Source organism: Mustela nigripes, chromosome 14 (assembly GCF_022355385.1).
Source record: "Mustela nigripes isolate SB6536 chromosome 14, MUSNIG.SB6536, whole genome shotgun sequence".
In the NCBI taxonomy this organism is placed as follows: Eukaryota; Metazoa; Chordata; class Mammalia; order Carnivora; family Mustelidae; genus Mustela; species Mustela nigripes.
Window position 1 is genome coordinate 80099604 of NC_081570.1, and position 22510 is coordinate 80122113.

The following is a 22510-nucleotide window of genomic DNA, read 5'->3' on the forward strand; positions in this document are numbered from 1 at the left end:
AATAAATGGAAGGTAAATGAACATCTTTACAATATTGAGGCTTCCCATCCACGCACATCATAGAGGACTCCATTTTTTCCAAAATCTCCTTAAATGCTTCTTGATATAGTCTAAAAGTGTCTCCATGAAGATCTTGTATATATTTTGTTAGATTTATTCTCAGGTCTTTCAAATTTATGTTGAGATCTTTCTAAAAACTTTCATTTCTTATTAGTTGATGATATACAGGAAGACAACTGACTTTTGCATAATTGTGAATGTAGCAACTTTGCTAAACTCCAGATATTACTGACTTGTCTACATATATAATCATATCAGCACATCAAAACAATTTCCTGCTTCTAGAAAAGAAAAGTCCAGAGAACTAATTGACGATGGTGTGCCATGAAAATATACATGGCTGTCATTTAAAGAGATTTTTATATATACAAATACAGTAAGTAATATGAGCTTAGCTGGGAATAATGTAGCTATAGTACCATCTTTAAATTAGATCACCCAAAGAAGGGAGATATGACTTCACTGGTTTCTGAAATCTCTGGACAAGTCCTTCACAGGCATCATCTCTTCTTCATCTCTGTATCAAAAGAAATACATTGCCTGAAGTGCACTAGAAGTGATTTTAAATATTCGTGGATGTTAATTAAGTTCTCAGGATGTAAAACAAGTCTATCAAAGAAAGTCATGATCAACCCTTCACAAATGACTTCTTGCAAACTTTAACAAGATGCTTTCCACAAACCTTTCTGGTGGTCTTGCAGCTCTCCAAAAGGCTCCCCACTACTGCCCTTTCCCTTCACTCATATTCTTTCCATGTGTCAAAAAACAACTTCCTGTGAAGAACTGCCACTGCATTACTAAGTAGAACAGGGCAATGTACACTCTGTGTCCTCTAGAAACAGCAGCATCTGCTCAGGAGGTCCTTGCTCAATGTCCCAGGAAACTAGAAATACCTATAGACTGATGGATTATGCTGGATGAGACGTCAGAGAGTCCCAAAGACAGAAAGGCCCAAGTGGAATTCTCATTTGTGAGGCTTAACACAGAGCCAGCTGATTATACCTCAGATTCTTTGACTCGGTCATCTCAATACGCTAAAAGAAAACTGAAGGAGTTTAAAAGTACATTTTCAAAGTTTCAGTGTGGGATGATAAGAAAGTTCTAGAGATGGGATAGTGGTCACGGTTGTAGAACAATGTGAAGGTACTTAATGCTACTGTACACTGGTTAAAATGGTAAATTTTATGTTATGCATATTTTGCCATAATAAAAAAAATTTTAAAGGTGTATTTTCTAATATTTAAATATTACCTGATATTACTTAGTAATAACACAGTCATTAAGAGTACTAAACATCAAGAATTGGGACAGCCCTGTGTTTGAGACTTGAATCCAACTGTTAACACCTGCAGAACCAAACCACATTATAACCAGGCCTTTGTTTCCTTATCTGTAATACAGAAATATACTGTAAAATAAAATACTTACCTATGTAGTATAGGCTGCTGTGAACTCGAAATGAAATAACTTATGTAGGAATTTAGCAAAGTTCATGGCACAAAGAGAAGGTTCAATAAATGCTGGCTCTTATTTTCTTTTTAGGTTTTTGTAGCAATACAATTCTTTTATATCTTGCACAATAAGGACTAAAAACAAGACTCTAGTACAAAGGAGTTACTCATTTCTCGTTAGTTCATAATGTCATATAGAGCTATATAGCGACTTCTCACAAAATGCATTCCATGTTATAGTCAAGGGATATATGAGTTCAAGTATTGACCACTAAGCCAATGGTGACTAAATCTAGTCTCACACCCTAAGAGGCAACAATTTCAGAGAAGCCACGAGAACCTGAAATAATTTAACAGGTTAATATATATACATATATATGCACATATATGTATATATATAATATATATATAAAATATGTATTTTTATCAAGAATAACATATTCATATAAAAGCATTTGCTACAAATAGAATTCACACATAGAAAAAAAGGCTGTTTTAATTTTTTTGTCCCTTTTATATCCTGTTTTAGGCAAAATGATGTAACCCAGAAAATCACAGAACTGCACTAGTTCTAAAAACTAGGAATTTTATAAATGAAATATATCCATCCAATCTATACTTTTTCTCAAATTCCAAACAATGAGGCTTGCCAAATTATACTTAGAATCAACTTAAATAAAATCTCTGCATGATTTGGATGAAACATACATTGTCAATGGCTAAAAATTCAGGTAGAAAATGTACATAAAATTACTTAAAAGTAAAAACATTTTATACCAAAGTAGTGGTTTAAAAAAAAAAAAAATCCCAGACAACATGAAGAGGAAATGCACTGAATTTTAAAACATTTTTGGACCAATGTATAAAATACCAAAACGTTCAGAACTGTTGAAAAACAAGTTTATATAGAACAAGGCGAGAGGTGAAAAGATATAAAATGTGTTAAAACCATCTAAATCCGAATAAGACAAAACTGAACTATGTAATTTAGAAACAAGTTTAAGTGTACTTTCTTTGTACAGTTCAACTGACTACCACATGGAAAATCTGGCCATTAATCAAAATGAAATTAAATACAGAATTTGCAAGCCTTTTGGCCATTGTGTAAATATTAATAGGTGAATTGCCAATTGAAAAATAAAAGGTTACATACATATGAGAGGTCAAAGATGCACACTATAAAATCATGTGAACAAAACAACCATACCAGACAAAGATCTTTCAGGCACTTGCATTCGGAAATAGTCCTTTTATAAATAAGCAACGTAGTTTCACTTCAAAAAATAAAGCAGATTTTCCCCAATTGCACCTATTAGTTGAGAACTATATCATATATTAGGGATGCATTTAAATGGACCATTTTATGGGAAAAATCAACTAAACTTTAAAAAACATGAGTCCACCTATTTATTCACAACTTTAAAAATACAGAGAATTCCAGTGAGGCGCAGATGGGGGCCCTATCAAAACAGTCTACCATTCAATATGACCAACGCAGTATAACACGATACAAGGACAAAAAGCAAAACCCATGATGTGGCAATACTGTAAAGAAGGGGCCCTGTCAGAAGTTTCTTTCACAAAACAAACACAATACCACAAAATAAAACAACAACAAAGAAAAGCTGGATTCTGACAACCCTACACAAACTGTGGGATTTCGTCTTCCAGGTCTTCAAACTGTTGCATTCGTTTTAGTCTCGGTCTCTGACACGCGGGAGGCACTTCCGGCAAGTCCCGCTCCTCAGAGTTCTCTCCCGGCTTGCTGGTGGACTGCGTGGAGGCAGCAGGTGCCTTGTCGGAGGCTGGGACTGTTTTTAGCAGGGGTCCCTGGGGGGTGGGGACTGTGCTGGGAGGCAGTGCTGGGGAGGGGGTTGCGAGCCTCTCCTCATCCCCTCGCAGGCTGCTGGTGGGAGCACGTGGTTTGTAAAACGTGGTCCAGTGTTGGGGCTGCAGCGTTCGGGGTGCTCTGACAGCCGCAGGAGGGCAGGCGTCAGAGGACCGTCTCTCTGACACCTGTCTCACTGACCTGACTGGTTCTGTGTATGGCTTACTGGGCCAGGGGGCGCTGTCTGGCTGGTCCCCACCGATCCTGACGCTCACAGTTCCCATTCCCGCTGCAGTCTTTGCACTGAGGCCATTTTGTTCATACTGTCTCTCCCGAGTTTTTTGTAGAGTTTGCTGGTCAAAACCGTCCAATTTGGAACAGACAATAGTAGGAATATCCTTCCTACTAACTCCATCAAAGGTAGGATTCTTGCAAAACTTGTCTGAATTTACATTTCCCATATTTCTGACAGTTCTCTCATTAGGAGGGCTTGCAAGAAGTAGTAGTCTATCTACAGGCAAACTTGCGGGTCTAACTTTGGTCCGTGGAGCATGCCTTTCAACACTGTTTGTTTCCCTTTCTGATTTCAAAGTAAGTGGCTTGGAAGTTTTACAGACATCTTCCATCTTTTGTGATGCTGACTCAAGCTCTTGGTTTACAAGCAGACCCACTTTGTTGTCTAAAAAAGGAAAAGATTTATTTAAAAATCAAACTTTATGACATGTGGTTAACAAGAGTCTTACAGAGTAAATTGGAAAAACATATAAGACTCTTGTTAACCACTCTCAGCTATCTATGCAGAGAAGTTAAATACTCATATTAAAGGTGTACTTGAAATAAAAATGTTAGAATTTTACATTTATTTAAATCAATATAATAAACAGCTACAAAAGCCACTGCAGATTAGTAAAATAAAACAAACAAAAAACAACAACTGCTGAAGTAAGTTTTTTCTCTTAATGTGCTCCATGCAAATATTTGTGAGATGAACGGAGTGTCACAGTTTCAGTAGGTATTGGTATTAATCGACCTCAGAAAAGCTACACTAATTTACACACCAAGCAAATGCAGGTGTGTCCTGAATCCAAAGGCTTTTGCCAACTCACTCAATCTGCTATTTCTAGTTACATCCAACCCACAGTGAGAATATAGCCCATTAAATGCTTCATATGCGTCCTTATCTGATCAACTCATCAGTACGCTCTAACATTCATCCTGTCCAATTCAGGTTGAAGAGTTCAGTTTTAAGTAAAAAACACCATTCTCCTCATTGGTTGTTTCCTCCCTGGCTTCCTTTCTTCTCTTTCCTTCAAGTCTGGACCCACGGGCCATGCTTTTTCAAACTAGAACCCTCAGCTCCTTCCAACCTGGTCCCTTTTTGTAGCGTCTCCCCTAAAAAATTCCTTGTTGTGTTAAATGCCAGCCCTCTGCTCATGCTGCCCTTTCCCGCTGGAAAACATCCAACAAGTCTGTGTCTGAGCACCATTCTGGCTTTGAACTTCAGCTGCCCCGAGCACAGCATGTGACCCCTTTCCCTGTAGCCAGGTCCTTTTCCCACATCTCTGAGGCAGAGGTTTGCAGGCCGGAGGCCATCAGAATCAGCTGTCAGTCTTCATGTTATCTGACCTTCCTTACCTGACACTAGTGACCTCTCTCCTCTGGGCTTCCAGAGCACCGTGCTCTTGCTTTGCCTTCCAGGGACCTTCCCAGGCCCTTCTATGGACCACTCTAAAGGAACTGACTGCTGGTGGTAGGGTCACAGTCACCAACCAAAGTACACTTTTTTTTAAAGCATTTTTAAAAAAGATTTTCTTTATTATTTGAGAGAGAAAGATTGAGAGGGCAAGTGGGAGGAGGGGAAGAGGGAGAAGCAGACCCCCTGTGGAGACTGATCAGAACTTGAGCCCAGGAACCGGGGATCATGACCTGAGTCGAAGTACAATTCTTAAAGTTCCCAGGGATAGACTTAAGAGCGTAATGGGTCAGAGTGCAGACTCTTGAGCCCAACTGGCGGGCTGAGCTCAGCTCTACTGCTTTGGTGCTGGGCAAGGCAATGTCACTGGCCCTAAGTATCTGCATGAAAAGATCATGATTGTATCTATGATGATGTGTGGCCCTCATGATGATGAGGATTCATGAAAAGTGCTCAGAATTGATCTAATATATGATAGGCTCTCAAAAAATGACATTTATTATAATTACTCTTCCTAATTGGTCATGATAATAAATAATCGATCATGTTAGTAAAGTAAGTACATATTTAAGTTCAAATACTAACTGAACAATTTACTAGTGGCATGACCTCTGACATTATTTAGCCTCTCTCAGAGTATTTGGTGATGAATCAAATGGGGCTGATACTACTGACCTTTTAGCACAAAACTGTTATGAAGATCAAATCAGATAAATGGAATCAAACAATAAGCACAGTGCTTAGCACAAAGCAGGAGGATGCTTAAGTGAAAGTCAGATCCCTTACTTTTTGGATCCTGTCAGGCTACGATCACTGACATAGGATCACACATCAAATTTAACATGTATCTCTACATTTTAAAAATAACTGGAATTTAGTTCTAAAGATATACAGGATTATAGTAACAAACGGAAGTCTTTTTGCCAGCATGATAGCTACTAATCACTACAACTAAAATGATCATACGGTGAATAAAATATATGTATTTGTGCTTAATGTGTGAAAGGTGACAAGTAAAAGCATTTGAAAAAATTTTAGGAGTTTTAGGAGTCTAAATGTTTTAATTTTGAGGAGTCTAGTTGACTTATTATGAGCAGTTAGGTCAATACAATGATTCATAGTAACAGATTTTATGATAATTCATACAGCTCAATACATTTCTGCCTTGACTTTCATATGGCTCAACACATTTCTTCCTTGACTTTAACTGATGGCAAAAATGAAATTTTTGAGCCCCAAGATGTCTTTTTATAAGAACGATTATTGTAAAGAATGATATTCATTTAAATGTAAGGTATAATGGGGTGCCTGGATGGCTCAGTGGGTTAAAGCCTCTGCCTTTGGCTCAGGTCATGATCCAGGGTCCTGGGATCGAGCCCCACATTGTGCTCCCTGGTCAGTGGGGAGCCTGCTTCGTGCTCTCTCTCTCTCTCTCTGCCTGCCTCTCTGCCTACTTGTGATCTCTATCTGTCAAATAAATAAATAAAATCTTAAAAAAAAAAGTAAGGTATAGTGAACAGCAACTTTTTCATTTACTAATGATGCTTCTTTCCCTGATTTCTCTCAATTTCACTCACTGTAGCTGTTAGACAAGGTCTGTCGGCACAGCTTGAAGTTAGCAAACATGAATTTTACATGGCCACTCACCAATGAGAAACGTATCACATTTTTCTAATGCATTTTGCTTCCGTTCTGATTCCTCAAATGATGTAGCTGGCTCAAAAATTTTGGTCTCACTATCCACAGTGTGCATATCCTGTTGATAGAAGAGAATTCTTGAATTTTAAGAAGTAAAACACATCTCAAAAATTTTTAACTTTAATCTTATTAATAACTAATAAACATTATAGAGTTCTACCACAATTCCATAAAGGTCAAAACTCACCTCCTTTGAAGAGAAAAACAGTGTCTTCATAGAATGTTCTGGGTCTCTTTCCTCTGGTGATAAAAGAGGCTTTGGAAGGCAACCTTGATCAACATGAGGTACACCACCACCTGTACTATACACGACCACCTCTTGTGGCTGCAGGGATCCATCGAAGATCTTCTGTGAGTAAGTGATGAGGAATTCCACCAACCGGGCTTGGTTTGAGTATTCGGCGAGAGAGGAGATGGTGACAGGAGCAGTTGTGGGCCTTGGCCTAATAAGACTAGGTCCGAATATCACCCCCAAGTTTTTGGAGTTCATTTTGTTTTCTTCTGCATGATCTACGACTCTGTGAAGTAGAACACATGAAGCTGTATGAGATTTGCCTATTAGATTTCCTTGCTGGTAGTTTACTATGGACTGGGAAGGGTGGAGGAAAAACGGGCAGCAGACGTCTAAAAAAGGATATATTTATCTGATTAGTTACTGACAACACACTGAATTGGGTTTCAGAATATTAGGATAACATTCAAGCAAGTAGAGGAACTACTAAAGTTTGACCAGTAGAAAAGCAAAATCAAAAACGAAGAGCTGCAGTATACAGCACATCCTCCTAGGGCCCTTGTGCTGGAAACTTAACCGTCATCGTAGGTTGCTCTCTCATTGGCCACAGCTGGTCTTCAAGCCAAGCTGATTCTGTCTCCTAAATATCTTTCTGCTCAATTGCCACTACCAACGCTCTGGCCTTATTTCAAGCTCTCTATACCTTTTATTTCTATAACTACCCAAGAATTTCTGAATAGCAGTTAAGGACCCCCTCCATCCCATTCTCCATACTGCTCCCAGAAAGATCTAACAAATCTAAACACGTTACATTCCTGGCTCCGGATTCTTTAGTGGGTACAGAAGAAGAGTCAACTCGTCTGGCAGGTATGTAGGACTTTCTTTATCGGGCCTTGGCCTAGCTCACTTCAAGCTACTGCTTGCTACGTCCCCCTCGCCAAACTACCTATGCTTCTCAAGAGCAACATTATCTTGTGCGCCTGTGTCTGTTACCCTCTACCCAGAATGCTGTTTTGCACAGTCTTTGTCACCAAACCACCACCCAGTTCTTCCAGTCTGGCTCAGGACTAGCTTCTCTGATTCCGGCCCCTCAATCCCCTCACTGTTCTCTGCACACTGTGCCAGCCCTGTTAGAACAGGAATGGTCTGTGCTGCGCTGGTCTGCAGATCTGCTGTCAAGAGGAACAGCACAACAGGTGACAGAGACCTAATATCTGCATCCTTATTTCCTTAGCCAGAGCGCAGGACACAGAAGGCATCTGAGGCAAAGGTGTTAGCTCTAAGAATATCTATTCAATGCCTCCCTTTCCCTAACACATATGAGAAGTAAAACATTCATTTTAAAACATCACAACATTCATTTAAAAACATCACAACAATATGAATGTACTTAATACTACTGAACTGTACACTTAAAAGTGGTTAAGATGGGGGTCATGGGTGGCGTAATTGGTTAAGCAACTCTTGGTTTTAGCTCAGGTCGTGATTTCAGGGTCATGGGACTGAACCCCACATCAGGCTCCATGCTCAACACGGTGTCTGCTTGGAATTCTCTCTCCTCTTTCCCCTTACCCATGTACTTAAATAAATCTTTAAAAAATAATAAAAGTGGTTAAGATGGTTAATTTATGTTATGTGTATTTTACCACAATTTAAACAAAACCAAAAAAGCCAAACAAAAACCCGATCAATTGTCTACCCACTAATGAACGCTCGCCTTATATAAAATTCTTACCGCTTAAGATGAACTATGAGATAATGAAGACTGTTAAAATTTGACACTGGCAGTTGTCTTAGAAGGTCTTTGCTTTTTATAAGAATTCTGTTTATTTCTATACATGTACTCGGCCATTTTTTGTCCTCAGGGTTATCCTTTTTTGACTCTTGTTCTTCATTTACATGTTGGATCTCTTTTGCAAGGTCTATAAATTCCTTGTACAATCGGAATAAAATGAATGGTTCTGGGAGCTAAAGAAATAAAATCACATTAGGAATATCATTCTGTCCACTTTTCCCCTTTTAATAATTTACTGAATAGCTACTGATGGATTTAGTATGTCCCTTCAGATTAGAAGGGACTTAAAATCAATCTACTTTTAGAAATAGATTTATGTTTGTCAGTGATGTTATCTATTAAGTGAATCTGACATCACCACCAAAAATTTTATCTGTATTAAAAGTGAGTTAACTGAAAATCAGTAAAACATTCTAAAATCAAAAGCTGCATGAGGGATTTTAAAACTTTGCTATATATCCTATACCAAGTACATTAATCATTGTCCCAAAGTTAGCATGATCTTCAACTGTTTTATTAAAACAAGCCAGTCATATTAATTAGAAAAAGCTTATATTCTGAATTTTATTGGCATAGGGTAGACAGAGAACAAAATACTATTGGGTCCTTTTGTTTTACTTTGACCAGACTGAAGATTAGCATAAGATAGTATGGCTTAGAAGAAAGACATTGCCAATGTTTTACTTACCTAATTTTCAAATACAACTTGAATTGCCATAAATAGGTTAAAGAAAATGTTTCTCTCTCAAACTATGAAGGGACATACCACCTTGACCCCTCTACTGGCACAAGCGATTTCAGTATTTCCACCTCTCAGCGATGGAAATAGCCCGTATCTGGCTAGCAGGTGTCCTATACTACCTGTGGTGAGGTAGGCACCCATTTCTCCAGTTTCTCCTGCTGGTCCCAGAGAGGGGAAGCCTTGAGATTAATTTCTACCTCTATTATTCTAGGATCTGAAGGAGCTCACTCAACCTCTTGAGGCTTTAGATTTCCCAAATATGAGTAAAATGAAGGCTACTCTCTAATACTACAAAAATTGAGCATGGCTCCCCACAATAAAATGTTGGTCCCATAGCATTCTTGAGATGGATTAGTATTAGACCCCATTTATTTCCCCTCCCTGACTGGCCAAAAGAGACAAAATGACTCATTGTGAGATTAACAGTCATTCAGAGGTACTTTGTCTCCATCTCTCAGCTGAGAATTCTGCAAAATGTGAAAGAAATCAAGTTTCTTGGGCTAACATGGCTGATCCAACATTTGTACCTAGTTTCTTTCCCTCTGGCAACCCCACTGAAATAGTTAAGTCCACAAAGACTAGGAGAATAGGAAAGGAGATAAAAGCAACATTTAACCACTGAGGAGCAGATAAATAAGTAATGGCTTAGCAGTCCTGAGAAAGCTAAAATTCCAAAATGAGAACCAATACAATTTATAGGAGACCCACAGACTATTAGCATGAGGTACTCTGATCCTGGAGGAGAGTAGGCTATTTAAGAAGTATTAGATCTCCAGATCCTTGTCTCCACTCCATGTTTCTAAACAGCATTTTCCCCAGCAGTGTGGGGATTTCATCTTTGGACAGTGTAAAAGAGAGGGCCTCTGGATGGCCAATGTCAAGCACAAACAACAGCTGTACAACTATCTAAAAATAGGGATTTAGTGACTGTCTGCCTGCTACAGCAGAGATTCTGGAGCTTTCTTACCCAAGGTGGCTCCCAGAGTTCTGGCACCACACCTACAGCAGGGAAAGACCTTTCTCTGGGGTATCAGCCAAGCCTAAGAGTAGAGACCTAGAGATACAGACAACTGGTGTTTCCCAAATAGTCCTCCTAGATCACACTAGAGCTTAAAATGTTTAAAGCCTGTACGTATTCAAAACCTTCCAAAGAGACTTCAATTCCAATTCTTTCATTTTAAGCAGATAATCATGAAAGACTGAAATAAAAATAAGCAGAAACAAAACGAGCTGAAGATCTAGAACTGTGTTGGCAGTATGGTAATCATTAGCCACCTAAGGCCAATGAACACTGGAAATGTCGCTATTCCAAATTGACATATGCTCTAAATGCAAAATACACACCAGATTTCAAAGACTCAATAACCCTTCATTTCAAAGAAAAACAAAAAAAATTTCACTAAAAATTGAAAAATACTGATTAAGCATTCAGATGATATTTCAGTATGTTACATATTAAAATTAACTTCACCATTTCTTTTTATGTGGCTCCTAGAAAATTTAGTATTATATATAAGGCTCACATTATATTCCTATTGAAAAGCACTAGAGGCTAAGCAAAGAATTCTTTGTAGAAAAAAAGCTATGAATATCTCATATAGATAAGATACTACATTCATTAAAAAGGATGCTGTATAAGGAACAGAGAACCAATTTCTTAGAAATTAAAATATCTCAGAAATGAAATAGATTATAGTAGGTGTATAAGATAAAACTGAAGAAATCTTAGGGCACCTGGGTGGCTCAGTCAGTTAAGCCCTCTGACTGTTGGTTTCAGCTCAGGTCTTGATTTGGGGGTTGTGGGTCTGAGCCTCACACTGGGTCCCATGCTGGGCATGAAGCCTACTTAAAAAAAAAAAAAAAAAAAACAAAACCTGGGGTGCCTGTGTGGTTCAGTGGTCATTAAGTCAGTCATGACCTCTGCCTTTGGCTCAGGTCATGATCCCAGGGTCCTGGGATCAAGCCCTGCATGGGGCTCCCTGCTCCATAGGAATCCTGCTTCTCCCTCTCCCACTCCCCCTGCTTCTGTTTCCTCTCTCACTGTTTGTCTCTGTCAAAAAACAAACAAACAAACAAACCAACCAACCAACCAACCAACCATACCAAACGAACAAAACAAGACCAACCAAGGAAATCTCTTAAAAAGTGTTAAAAGAAGGGGTGCCTGGGTGGCTCAGTGGGTTAGGCTGCTGCCTTCGGCTCAGGTCATGATCTCAGGGTCCTGGGATCGAGTCCCGTGTCAGGCTCTCTGCTTAGCGGGGAGCCTGCTTCCCCCCTCTCTCTCTCTGCCTGCCTCTTCGACTACTTGTGATTTCTCTCTGTCAAATAAATAAATAAAATCTTAAAAAAAAAAAGTGTTAAAAGAAAACAAAAACAACAACAAAAAAATAATAGAGAAAAGATGAAGGAACTAGAGAACAAGTACAAGCTGTCCAGTAAGCACATTTCCAGAAGTAAAAAACAGAAAATAGGAGGAAATGACAACAAAGTAAAAGTCCTAAGAACAAAAGGCCAAGGAGAACAGAGCCCGAGGAGTACCTGAAGTGACAGATGAGTATACATCCACATCAAGGCATACACTGTGAAACTTTAACACAATGGGGAGATTTGCTTTCAGAGAACAAACAATAGGCTTTATACAAAGAATCAGAAATGAGAAAGATTTCACACTTCAAAGAAAACAATAAAAAAATGCCTTCAAAATTCTGAAGAAAAATAATTTCCAGTCTAGAATACGATAACCTACCACACTATCCACTTTCCCATCTTGTTCAAGAGGCAGAATAAAGACATTTTCAAATAACTAAATTTACTTTTATTCCACCTTGCTCAATCAAGTATGGCATAACCAAAACAGGAGCATAAACCACAAACAGGAAGACATGACACAGAAGACAGGCATTCCCTCAGATGAGAGAAGGGAGATCCCAGGATGACGGCTATTCACAATATTAGAAAGGATCCAAATGCAGAACAGAACTCCAGAGATGGACATGAGAACCATCATTGCTCTGCTCTCTGTATCTTCATTTTTACTCAAGGAACTTGACCCCAGCTCTTTTCCATACTTGGCTCATCATGGCAATGCACTGATGCTCCTGCAACCCCTCAATGAGGAGCTGCTGCCTGAAGCCACTAAGGTAGATTACTGTTTCAGCCCACAGAAGAGCGTGTATGTGTGTTTTCTCTTTTGGATCTACTCCTGTAAATCTCAGATACAATAGTGAGCACAGAAAGAGAAAATACAGAGCAGCCCACTCCCAACCATATTCCTGCTGAATCTCCAGTACCCAGCTTATACAAAAGCCCTGCATGATGCCCCAAATCTGTTGGAACTGCAGGTTCCCAAGATGCCTTCATGATCTTGCCCGCTGACCTCCCACAATGGCTATCTGAGGATGTCAATGAAGGTAAAGCTGGACCATGATTCAGACACTGTGGAACCTACTGAATCCTTCATTAACAGTGTGAATAATACACAGCTAGATTTATGCTTTCCTCTCAGTTACCTAAAACTTCATGAGACACTGTTTAGGAGCATGCAACAGGTATTAAAACTATTAAGAAAAGGAGGTATTAACATGATTAGAAAAGACCACTGAGGTGGCGTTGAGGGCTACTACTGGAGAAGGGCATGCAGGAGCCTTCAGTAAGGTAATGTTCTACTTCCTAAAGCTACGTGATGGGAAATGAGTGTTTTTATTATTATTGGTCTTTAAACCATACATGTATTTTATATACTCTTTGATTTTTAACAATAATTAGAGTCACATGGATATGGTCTATGTCAATGAAAATATCTGTGTAGCAAATGTTACCAGTAAAATACCGATCATATTTCTGTTCTTTTTTCTTTAATGGTATGTTTCAAGGGTAAAAACTTTACCTGTCGAAGGTATAATTTCAAGACATCACAGATGTCGTGTGAACTAAATTCTGAAATGTCTACGAAGTGCATTCCGTTTTCCAAGGCTTGACACAGTTTTTCAGTTTTTATTTTGTTTCCACATACACGATAAATTCCCTTGAGAAGAAAATGGAAAAATTTGGCAAAATTCTCCTTTAGAAGAAATGACTAAATGCAGACATCTCCATACATCTGATGAGTCTACTTCAATTTTTATTAATAATTCAGGAAAAAACTAGGGCCAAATGAGGCAACATTTTCTAAATAAATCAGAATAAATTCAGATTTTATTTATTTATTTATTATTTTATTTATTCTGAATAAATTTTTTTAAAGAGACTTTTACTTGTTAAAAATTGAGAGCACTGTTTTCCTTTAAAGGCTCATCATTAGAACAAATCACACGGGCATTTATATTTTTAAACTTAATTTTAAAAGTTACAACATACCTGTAAACACAAGGCTCTATTTTCAATCTCTGAGGCACATATTTTGAGTACAAAAGGGATGCCATCTGGTTCCTTTTTTGCAACTTGTATGAATTCTGCTCCAAATAAGTGTATTTTCCCTGGAAGTTTCTGATGACCACAAATGATGACTAAGTTTTCCAAACACTTACGGTGACAAACAAGGAGACACTACAAGAAAATGACAGTTAAAAAATGGTTCATTTACCTCAAAACTATGAACAACTGAGCAAACTATAGGTAGAATGGTAACTCAACAAAAATTATTTTAAAAGGTATTACTTGTGGTGTCTGAACTATACTTAATCGCTAAATGAATTACAAAACTACACTGTGGTTCAATTTATTAAAAATATTCATGTAAGAGAGCCTAATCAATAAAATTAGTAACAGAAAAGTATAAGGCAAAAAGCATGAAAGAGCTAATGGAATTCCAGAAAGGTCTTACCTCTTCACATTCAACACCTTGGAATACTACAATGCCTTCACAATCCCTACATTTTGTGGGGGACCTCAATTTTCGAAACTTGTGAGTGAGAGCTGCCTTTGACATCAATGTTTTCTTAAATGTTCCAAGGGAATTGGGTCCTTGCAACAGAAATAAATTGGTATAAGAATTGCAAGATGACATAACAATTATAACACATGATGCTAAATTCTGAAAAATCTTTAGACTTTGTATCATATGTCACAGGAAGCTATTATTTTGAGTCTGCAACAGCAAAATAGGCATCTAATTTATAGATCTCTTACAAAGTACACGTTTGAGCTGTAAGTAAAAAATCACCAAAAAACCACTAAGATACTTCTAAAATAGGATGGCATAATGTTTTCAACATCAGCGAATCTACACTGTTATTAATATACCCTTTATAGCACCTGGAAGGCTGTTACAGAGGTGGTATTACATTCTTAGAAAATGTCCCTATGAAAGCTTCAAAGAAAACTAGCTGTATGAGACCAGTAAGTGTCACTGTTATTTGCATTAAAGATAAAGTTACTCTTACTCAGAATTCATCATAAAATTAAAGAAATACTAGCTAGTTTTCCAGTAGTATCCTACCTGAGGTCAGATGTTCCATATTATTCTAGTAAATGATGCCCAAACAGGTATAAGGAGTTCTCAATGTACAAAACTAATTTATATGAGTCTAATTCAGGTCCTTAAGGTAACTGATTTCTCTCATATCTGTTAACATCCATTATTTTCCTTGTCCTCAAGAACATATTTATTTAATTTTCCTGCCTAACTTCTCGTGCACTATTTCTTTTAAAGAGACTTTTTCAGAGTTTCTCATGCATTGCAACACTTTTAACAGTTAAGTCACTCTATGGGGTTTATAAAAGATCAAACTAACTAGCCTATTTTTGCACCCTGCTAATACATTTTAGATCTAGTAGTTTTGTTACTTATTCTTTTATTCTTAACATTTCACTAGTGCCTTATCAACCCATATTTGTACATAATTTTGGGGATAGATTTAAGTCAATATAATGTCTTTTAATACACAGCAAAGTAATTCTTTAAATTATACTATTTTCCTAATATCATGCAGTGTTGCTGGCTCAAAGGGTTTAGTGGGAACTTGATTCAGGTGAGAGCAATACCAGCTTCTGAGGGGGAAGGTGGTTCTCTTTCATCTAGATCATCTGCAGAAGACATGGTTCCGCTGGATGGAGTTCGTGGCAGTTTTCGATGAAAGTCTCCTAAAAGGAAATTGTGACTACAATCACCTGACTGTTCACAGTAGAATTTAAGAAATGGGTAATGACAATATTTTTTGAACAACACAAGTCATACTATTTTGTGGGCTACAATGCAAAAAGCTGTTTCCATTCTCAGACTTTAGATATAGGGAATTCTAATTTTTATTATTAGGAACAAAAGAGAATTCAACCAAACCTGACTTTTCCAAATAAATTTAAAATTGAGGAATCATACATTCCAATGAGACCTTATGGCCAACTTGTGATAGTTAAGAGATTATATGCTCTACAAGGACAGAGATTCTTTTCTATTCATGTCTTACCATCCACTATCTAACAGAGTGCCTAGCACAATGGTACACTGTCATTAAATGCTTATTGAATCGAATTACAAATTTTGTAATTACAAATTACAAAAGTAATACACAAAAATCTAATGAATACAGCAACACAATGGTAATGTTTCAAGTTGAGAGGAGGATGGGAGCGCGGGAAGCAGTAATGAAAATCCCTAGCAGGGAGCTGAGCGCACAGGACACAAGCTGTGGCAGCAAAGGACTCTGCGTGTGTCTCAAAGCTGTCTGACTAGGGCCTGAGGTTCCTCTGCTCCGTGCAGAGCATACAGCCAGGACTCAAGCTATCCAAGTGGAAGATCTCACTTACCTCAAGGCCATCATGAGCTTAGGGTTGAGAGTTAGAAAAGGTTTTACAGATGATTTCAACCAACATCTTTCCCCCCAAAAGATTCCTCTTCAAAATATGCTTACGAGGCTGGCAGTCACCTAGTTTTTGCTCTGAATTGTGCTCTCAGTGACTGAGAAATCATGGGGTGCCACGTTCTCCTTAGAACTATTCTAACTGTGAGATGGCCTCCTTGTATTTTTGAGCAGCAACCTGCCTGCCCATGAGCCCCAGCCTCTGGTCCCCGTTCTTCCCGAAGGAGATGAGCGCTGTCCTTGAATCCTTTCCCACTCCAGGACGTGAGGACAGCTGTGGTGGTCCCCACTTCCCATTCCCAGGTCAGGCCTCCCCAGGTCTTCACCATTTACCATGTAACTAGTTTTCAAATTTTTGTCTTTATCACATGTAGTCTTACGGGATTCCAAATAATTTAGGGCTTGCTCTAGAATGGGTCTTAATTTCTGGGGATAGCTACAACCATCATGTTTTTACAGAGTCAATTACAAACACTCAGCGAATTATTATTCAGGGTGTCGCTTGCACACAACTAGTTTTCAAGGAAGACACAGAGTAAGCCTACAAACCCCACATGCTGCATGGAAGTTATTTCTTACTTTAAATTTCAAGAGACTTATTTATATAAATAAAATTTCTGTAATATATAGAACACTATTTAAAAAGTGCCTTGGACTGAAAGGTTATATCTTATAACATATATTCCACAGTGCCAAGGGTCCTAGAAGAAGGGCTGGTAAGAACAGGATTGGAGCAATCTTTGGTAGAAGAGTGGAGGAGAAAGAATGTCTAAGGAAGAATCTCATGGGTCCAAATGTTACCTTCTTTCCCTGCTAGCTATATTACCTATGGCAAGTCATCCTCTTTGAAGCCACTAAGGAGAAGTCAACACATCTATCCTGCCTCTCTAAGGAGCATTGGACTCTCCTTATCAAAGTGCCTTTTAAAGGTACTTTTAAAAAACTGAGTAAGTAATTACAGGCACAAAATTGGTGTTAACTGTATTGTTCACCAAAGCAATTAGCTACAAAACAATCTAAAATGTATAGTTATGTTCACAGAATGGAATACTATATAGATTATAAGTATAAAATAAAGATATATAAGGACAGCTATTCACATCAACATGGATCTAAAAAAAATATGAGAAGTCACACAAAAAATGGTATATATAATTCCATCTGTATAACATTGCAAAGAGGGCAAAGCTCAAATAGATACAGGTAGTAAAACATTTAAAATAGTTAGAGAATGACTGAAAAAATCCAGGAAGATGGTCTGTTCTGGGGCACAGTGGGGTAAGGTTTTCAAGGAGGTGTCCACAGGGCCCTGCTAATATACTGATCATGTTTTATTTCTTATAGGCTGGGTGGTGAATATATGAGGGTTTGTCTTAATTTTCTTTAAACTGCATGTGTATATATATATACTCCTCTCTAGGAGACAGTTGATTAAAAAAATCAGGTGGTTAAAATATATCCCCCAAAATGAATATGTCATTGAATTTTCTCTGCTAGACTTAAACGCTATGTACCTGGACTTATAGATTCAGAATCCAGAGATCTAGATTCACTGCTTCCTCCAGTGCTCTCAGAGTCACTAAACATCCCAAATGTCCATGACCTTATAAAAGAAGGACCTTTAAGAAAAGAATATTTAAAGTCAAACTTGGCTACAGACAGATTTCATGAGGTGAAATACTGACATTACATAAAATGAGACAAGTCAAATTTCTGTACAGTGATCAAATAGTCAACTTTAAGACAGGCACAGTGCTTACAACTGTGAATAAGGCCTCATGAAGTTTTTAATTCAAGGCCTGATTTTTAAATTCCAGAGTTGCAACTCATTTAATAATCTCATTTAAACAACTTGATCTTCCATAAATCAGAGCTCTCTTTAATGTGAAATTCTACCTGTTACATCAGCACTATTGGAGCATCTGTCCTCTTCAATCTTACTAGAACTGTCAGGAAGGCGCACTACATCCTCTAACGAGTCGGTAGGTCTGTATCCAGAAGTGTGGGGACTATTTGTTAATGGTTTATTTATATTCCTAAGAAAAACCCAAATAAAACTCATCATTTAGAAGAATGACTAATACCCAGACTATTTTATTCTATTTTCAGAAAAATCTGCTATTTTAATGAACAGAGTAATTAAATATTAAAAATAAATCTTATATGGTTCAACTTCTTAGAGATGTGAACAAAATTTATTAATCATTTGAACTTATTACAGCCAAAACATGGAAAAGAGTAGCAAAAGTCGATAATTCATGTCATGGTTAAACTTTTCTAGTATAACGTCTATAGAAAATGTAGGTTGTTAAATATGTAGACATTCAAAATAGATATGAATATGATTTGCCATTCTCAAAGGATTTCTAAATCTCAAAGAACTGAGCTCTGTGTCAAAATGAAAAGCTTTACTCTTAAGTGAGTCACATCTGAATATAAAATGAGTTCAGAAAGTTTTAAAGTCAATCTGCCAATGTTAGAAGAGACACCACCTACTATCAGATAGGAACTTAGCAATAAAGGTTTTATCTTTTGAGATAATTTCATCTACACATTAATTCTTACCCATCAACTTTTTCTTCTTCGGTTGCATTTGTGGCCTTGACGAACTCACTGTACTCTTGACCTGGGTCATAGAGTTTGGCACTATCACAGAGAGACTGTAAATTGTTTGCAAGGGAGGCTGCCTGAAGGTGTTGCATCTGGAAGAGGTTAACTGTCACCTATGGTCACAGACAGAGACAAAAGGCAAAATAACTTCCACTATACAGAACACTATATAAAGACAGATTGATTTCGAAAGAAAAAAGGCCATACAGTGAAGCACAGAACACTGAATATACCCACAATCATACTAGGTTGCCTGGCTTTGTGCAAGGTCTAGATTAGGTCTAGATCTAGAAAAACAAACAAACAAACAAACAACAACAGTTGTAATTCACTATCTAGGAGCAATCGTTGCCAGCAAAACTGACTGTAAACTGAAAAGTTCAAAAATACATTCTCTTGTCCTACTGGTTCATAATATTAGGAGACAGATGTGTTTTGAGGATCCCCAGCTCCATATGCTGATGGTCTGACTGCAACAGTCTAAACTCTTAAGTGAGAAACATAAGGGAAAAGGTTTCAATCAGAGTATAATTATTTTGACTTTTACTTTTTCAATCCTATTAAAAAATGCTTTCCAATTATAATGTATCCTAAGGAACTCAGCTTTAATAATTAGGCATTATCTTGAATCTATCCAAAACATATTATTCCACTGAGTTTCTACAAATGCCTACATATACTACTATTCCTACTACTCATAGTAATAGTAGCAACTTTTAACAGCCAGCAAGTGCCTGCAAATGTGCCAAATCCATTCAGAGAGTTGTACACGAATGAACTAATTTAGTGTTCTCAGAAACCCAGTCTTTGAGTATATTATGGCAAATAAACAGATGAGATCCCAGTCCTCACAAAATTTATGTTCTCCTGAAGGTGAAGTAAAAGAGAGGGTGAATAGATTCTGTAGATAAGATAATTTCTGGTATTGAAAACTTCTATAAATACTATATAAGACTGTCAAATTATGGAATATGTGCTGGGATGCATTTGCAGAGTGGCACTTCTGATATGGCAGGTTAGTCAAGCCTCTCTGAGTAGGTCACACCTGAACTGAGACCTGATGTAATAAAGAGCGAATGTAAAGTTTCAGGGAGAAGCCTAATCCAGAAAGGTAGCACGGAGACCCCAGAGCAAAAGTGAGTGAGAAAGAGCTTGCCATGCTCAAGAAACACTTGAAAGGTCAATATGGCAGAACCCTTGTCCAAAGAGTAAAGTTTCGGTTGGAGATGATACCAGAAAGAGGAGGCATTTAAACAGAAGTAAGGAGTCTGAATTTAAGTACAATGGGAAGCCACTGGAGGGTTTTAAAGGGTGTTAAGAGCTATCACAGAATTTATGTTATAAAATGCCACTCTGGCTTCCAGGTGAGCAATGTGAATAAATGCTAAATCTCAATCGGCTTAATATTATTTCAAAGACTGCCATGTTTCCTCTTCATTTCTCTTGTTACACCAGATAATCTGCTGAACTTCTGATTAACCTCTGAGACCTTTCCAAGGTAGACAGGCATTCCCAAAGGATAAATAAGACTCAGCATAAGTAGTATTTAAAAAGTGCACATAAAAGAATAGCTTATATGTGTTATAACTCTCAAGGAACAAAGGAAATTCAAATGGCAGATGGTAAAGTTTAAGTTCTGCAACTGGCTATGATGAGAAAATTCTCCAGTTAATGGTAAACTGAACTTAATCTCTTGATCCTAAAGGTACCTGTACATTTTTTGTACTTTTTAATAAGCTTTATGAATCTAGTTAAAAACACCAATAATTTAAAAAGCCAAATGAATATACTGGCATAATCAATTCATCTGCTGAATGTTTCTGGGTACTTATTAAAAATAAAGACTTAAAGGAGTTATATATACAGGTAGTCCAATCTTAAAATCTGTTTTCCCTAAATTATTCAGCCTTCTCACTTACCTAACAGAAACAGTAAAGAGTGAATCCCCATAGGGTAGATCCTGCAGGACTTGCTGGGGATCTTACCTGGGGTGGCTCACAGGTACCTCAAAAATCATCCTGCCTCTAGATTTTTTTGTGCCCCAATCTGCAACCTGAGTCAGGAACTTAGACTTTTCTTCTAGTCCTCTAGTTAGTACAGTGACCTTAGTGCCTCCTAAAGGGGAAATGACCAAATGTATAGTAATAGAAAGTGTGATTAGCCAATATCATATTGTAATTCTGTTTGTTTTCTGGAACTGTTCCCTCTAGCACACAGGACTTCAAACTAGATCTATCCCCAGCTTTCATCACCTACAGCAAAATTTTAGTTCCTCCAATGGCACTTGGATTAGTACAAATATTTATGATAGCTGTTCAGAGAGAATTTGAATTTCAAATAATGGGGAAAGTTTCTTTCATTTAAAATAGCAATAATCTAAAATAAATTTGGCTCAGTATAATTCTCTATCCTATATTATTTTAAAGATAAACTTTTTTTTGAATGTACTCTAAAACAAAACAAAACTCCTGCTCTAATTCTTCCCATTTTTCAAAGCCCATTGATTTGGTTAGGTCTTTAGTGACTGGCCTGGTCATTTCTTCTTCCTCTCAGTAATATAATTAAAATCTTTATCCCTGACCCTTCAATATTTCATAATTCAAGACAATTTAAGATATTCAGAAGTAATCCTCAATGTCCATGATATAACTTACAGTTTTCCTGGGACATAAATGTGATATGTGTATCTTCCAGAAAATAGTGAGAGAACCTGAGTGTCTAGAATCTTTGTACCTCAAATAATTTTGCTTTTTCAACAATCACATATGTGATATGTCCTAGAGTGAAAATAAAAATTTTTTAAAAACAATTTGAGATGTTGAAAGTAAGTCACCAAAACCCCTAAGTTCTGCTTTTGATGGAGAAGAAAACATAAAGAAGGGCACCTGGATGGCTCAGTCAGTTAAATGTCTGCCTTTGGCTCAGGTTATGACCTTAGGGTCCTAGAGCTGACTCCTGCATCGGGTTCCCTGCTCAGTAGGGAGTCTGCTTGTCCCTCTCCTCTGCCTGCTGCTCCCCCTGCTTTTGCTCTCTCCCAGATAAATAAATTTTAAAAATCTTATATAAAAAGAAAGAAAACTTAAAGAAATCTGAGAAAGTCATTGTTCTTACCTAGAAAAGAATATCTATATTCAAGAAATGAAATGTTGGATTTGGTATCTGTTTGGATCTGCATGTGAATAAATACTAGACAGAACAACCAAAGTTAATTAAATTGGTTCAAAAGAACTTTAGCTAATATGAACTTTTATTCACAAATATATACACAGAGCATCTCTATTAGCTGTCTCTATACATTACACACTGTACCGATTTTCATAAGTTTGGGGATTTGTCCAAGTTTAAGCAACCTTAACCTCAAAGTCTATTTCATACACTGATAGGTATTACTCTCCAATTTTTCAGATGTGTTCATTCTCTCTTCCTAAGTATATGTTAATCTGCTTGAAAGCAGGTATCTGTCTTACATTTATCTACACAGTGGGCATCAATAAATATATATACGCTACATACAAAATAAGTAACCCCTTATTTCTATCACATCAAATTAAAGGAAATCCTGCTTTCTTCTGATGTCCATTAGCATGGTAAATTCTTTTCCACC

The 22510-nt window shown here is 37.5% G+C and overlaps 1 protein-coding gene across 3 annotated transcripts in view; it reads right to left on the minus strand.

The window, feature by feature from the left end:
- Positions 1-1564: 1564 nt before the first annotated feature.
- The window catches only part of ARHGAP29 (Rho GTPase activating protein 29), a 67710-nt gene continuing 46764 nt past the window's right edge, over positions 1565-22510 (minus strand). For all 3 annotated transcript variants that reach the window (XM_059375443.1, XM_059375442.1, XM_059375444.1), the window contains 11 exons: positions 18862-19019; positions 18193-18332; positions 17811-17915; positions 15482-15580; positions 14322-14461; positions 13856-14044; positions 13386-13523; positions 8698-8930; positions 6918-7248; positions 6680-6788; positions 1565-4018 (listed from right to left, as the gene is read on the minus strand). In XM_059375443.1, coding sequence (XP_059231426.1) covers positions 3153-4018; positions 6680-6788; positions 6918-7248; positions 8698-8930; positions 13386-13523; positions 13856-14044; positions 14322-14461; positions 15482-15580; positions 17811-17915; positions 18193-18332; positions 18862-19019 — 2508 coding nt within the window. In that variant the 3' untranslated portion in view covers positions 1565-3152. The remainder of the gene's footprint in view (positions 4019-6679; positions 6789-6917; positions 7249-8697; positions 8931-13385; positions 13524-13855; positions 14045-14321; positions 14462-15481; positions 15581-17810; positions 17916-18192; positions 18333-18861; positions 19020-22510) is intronic.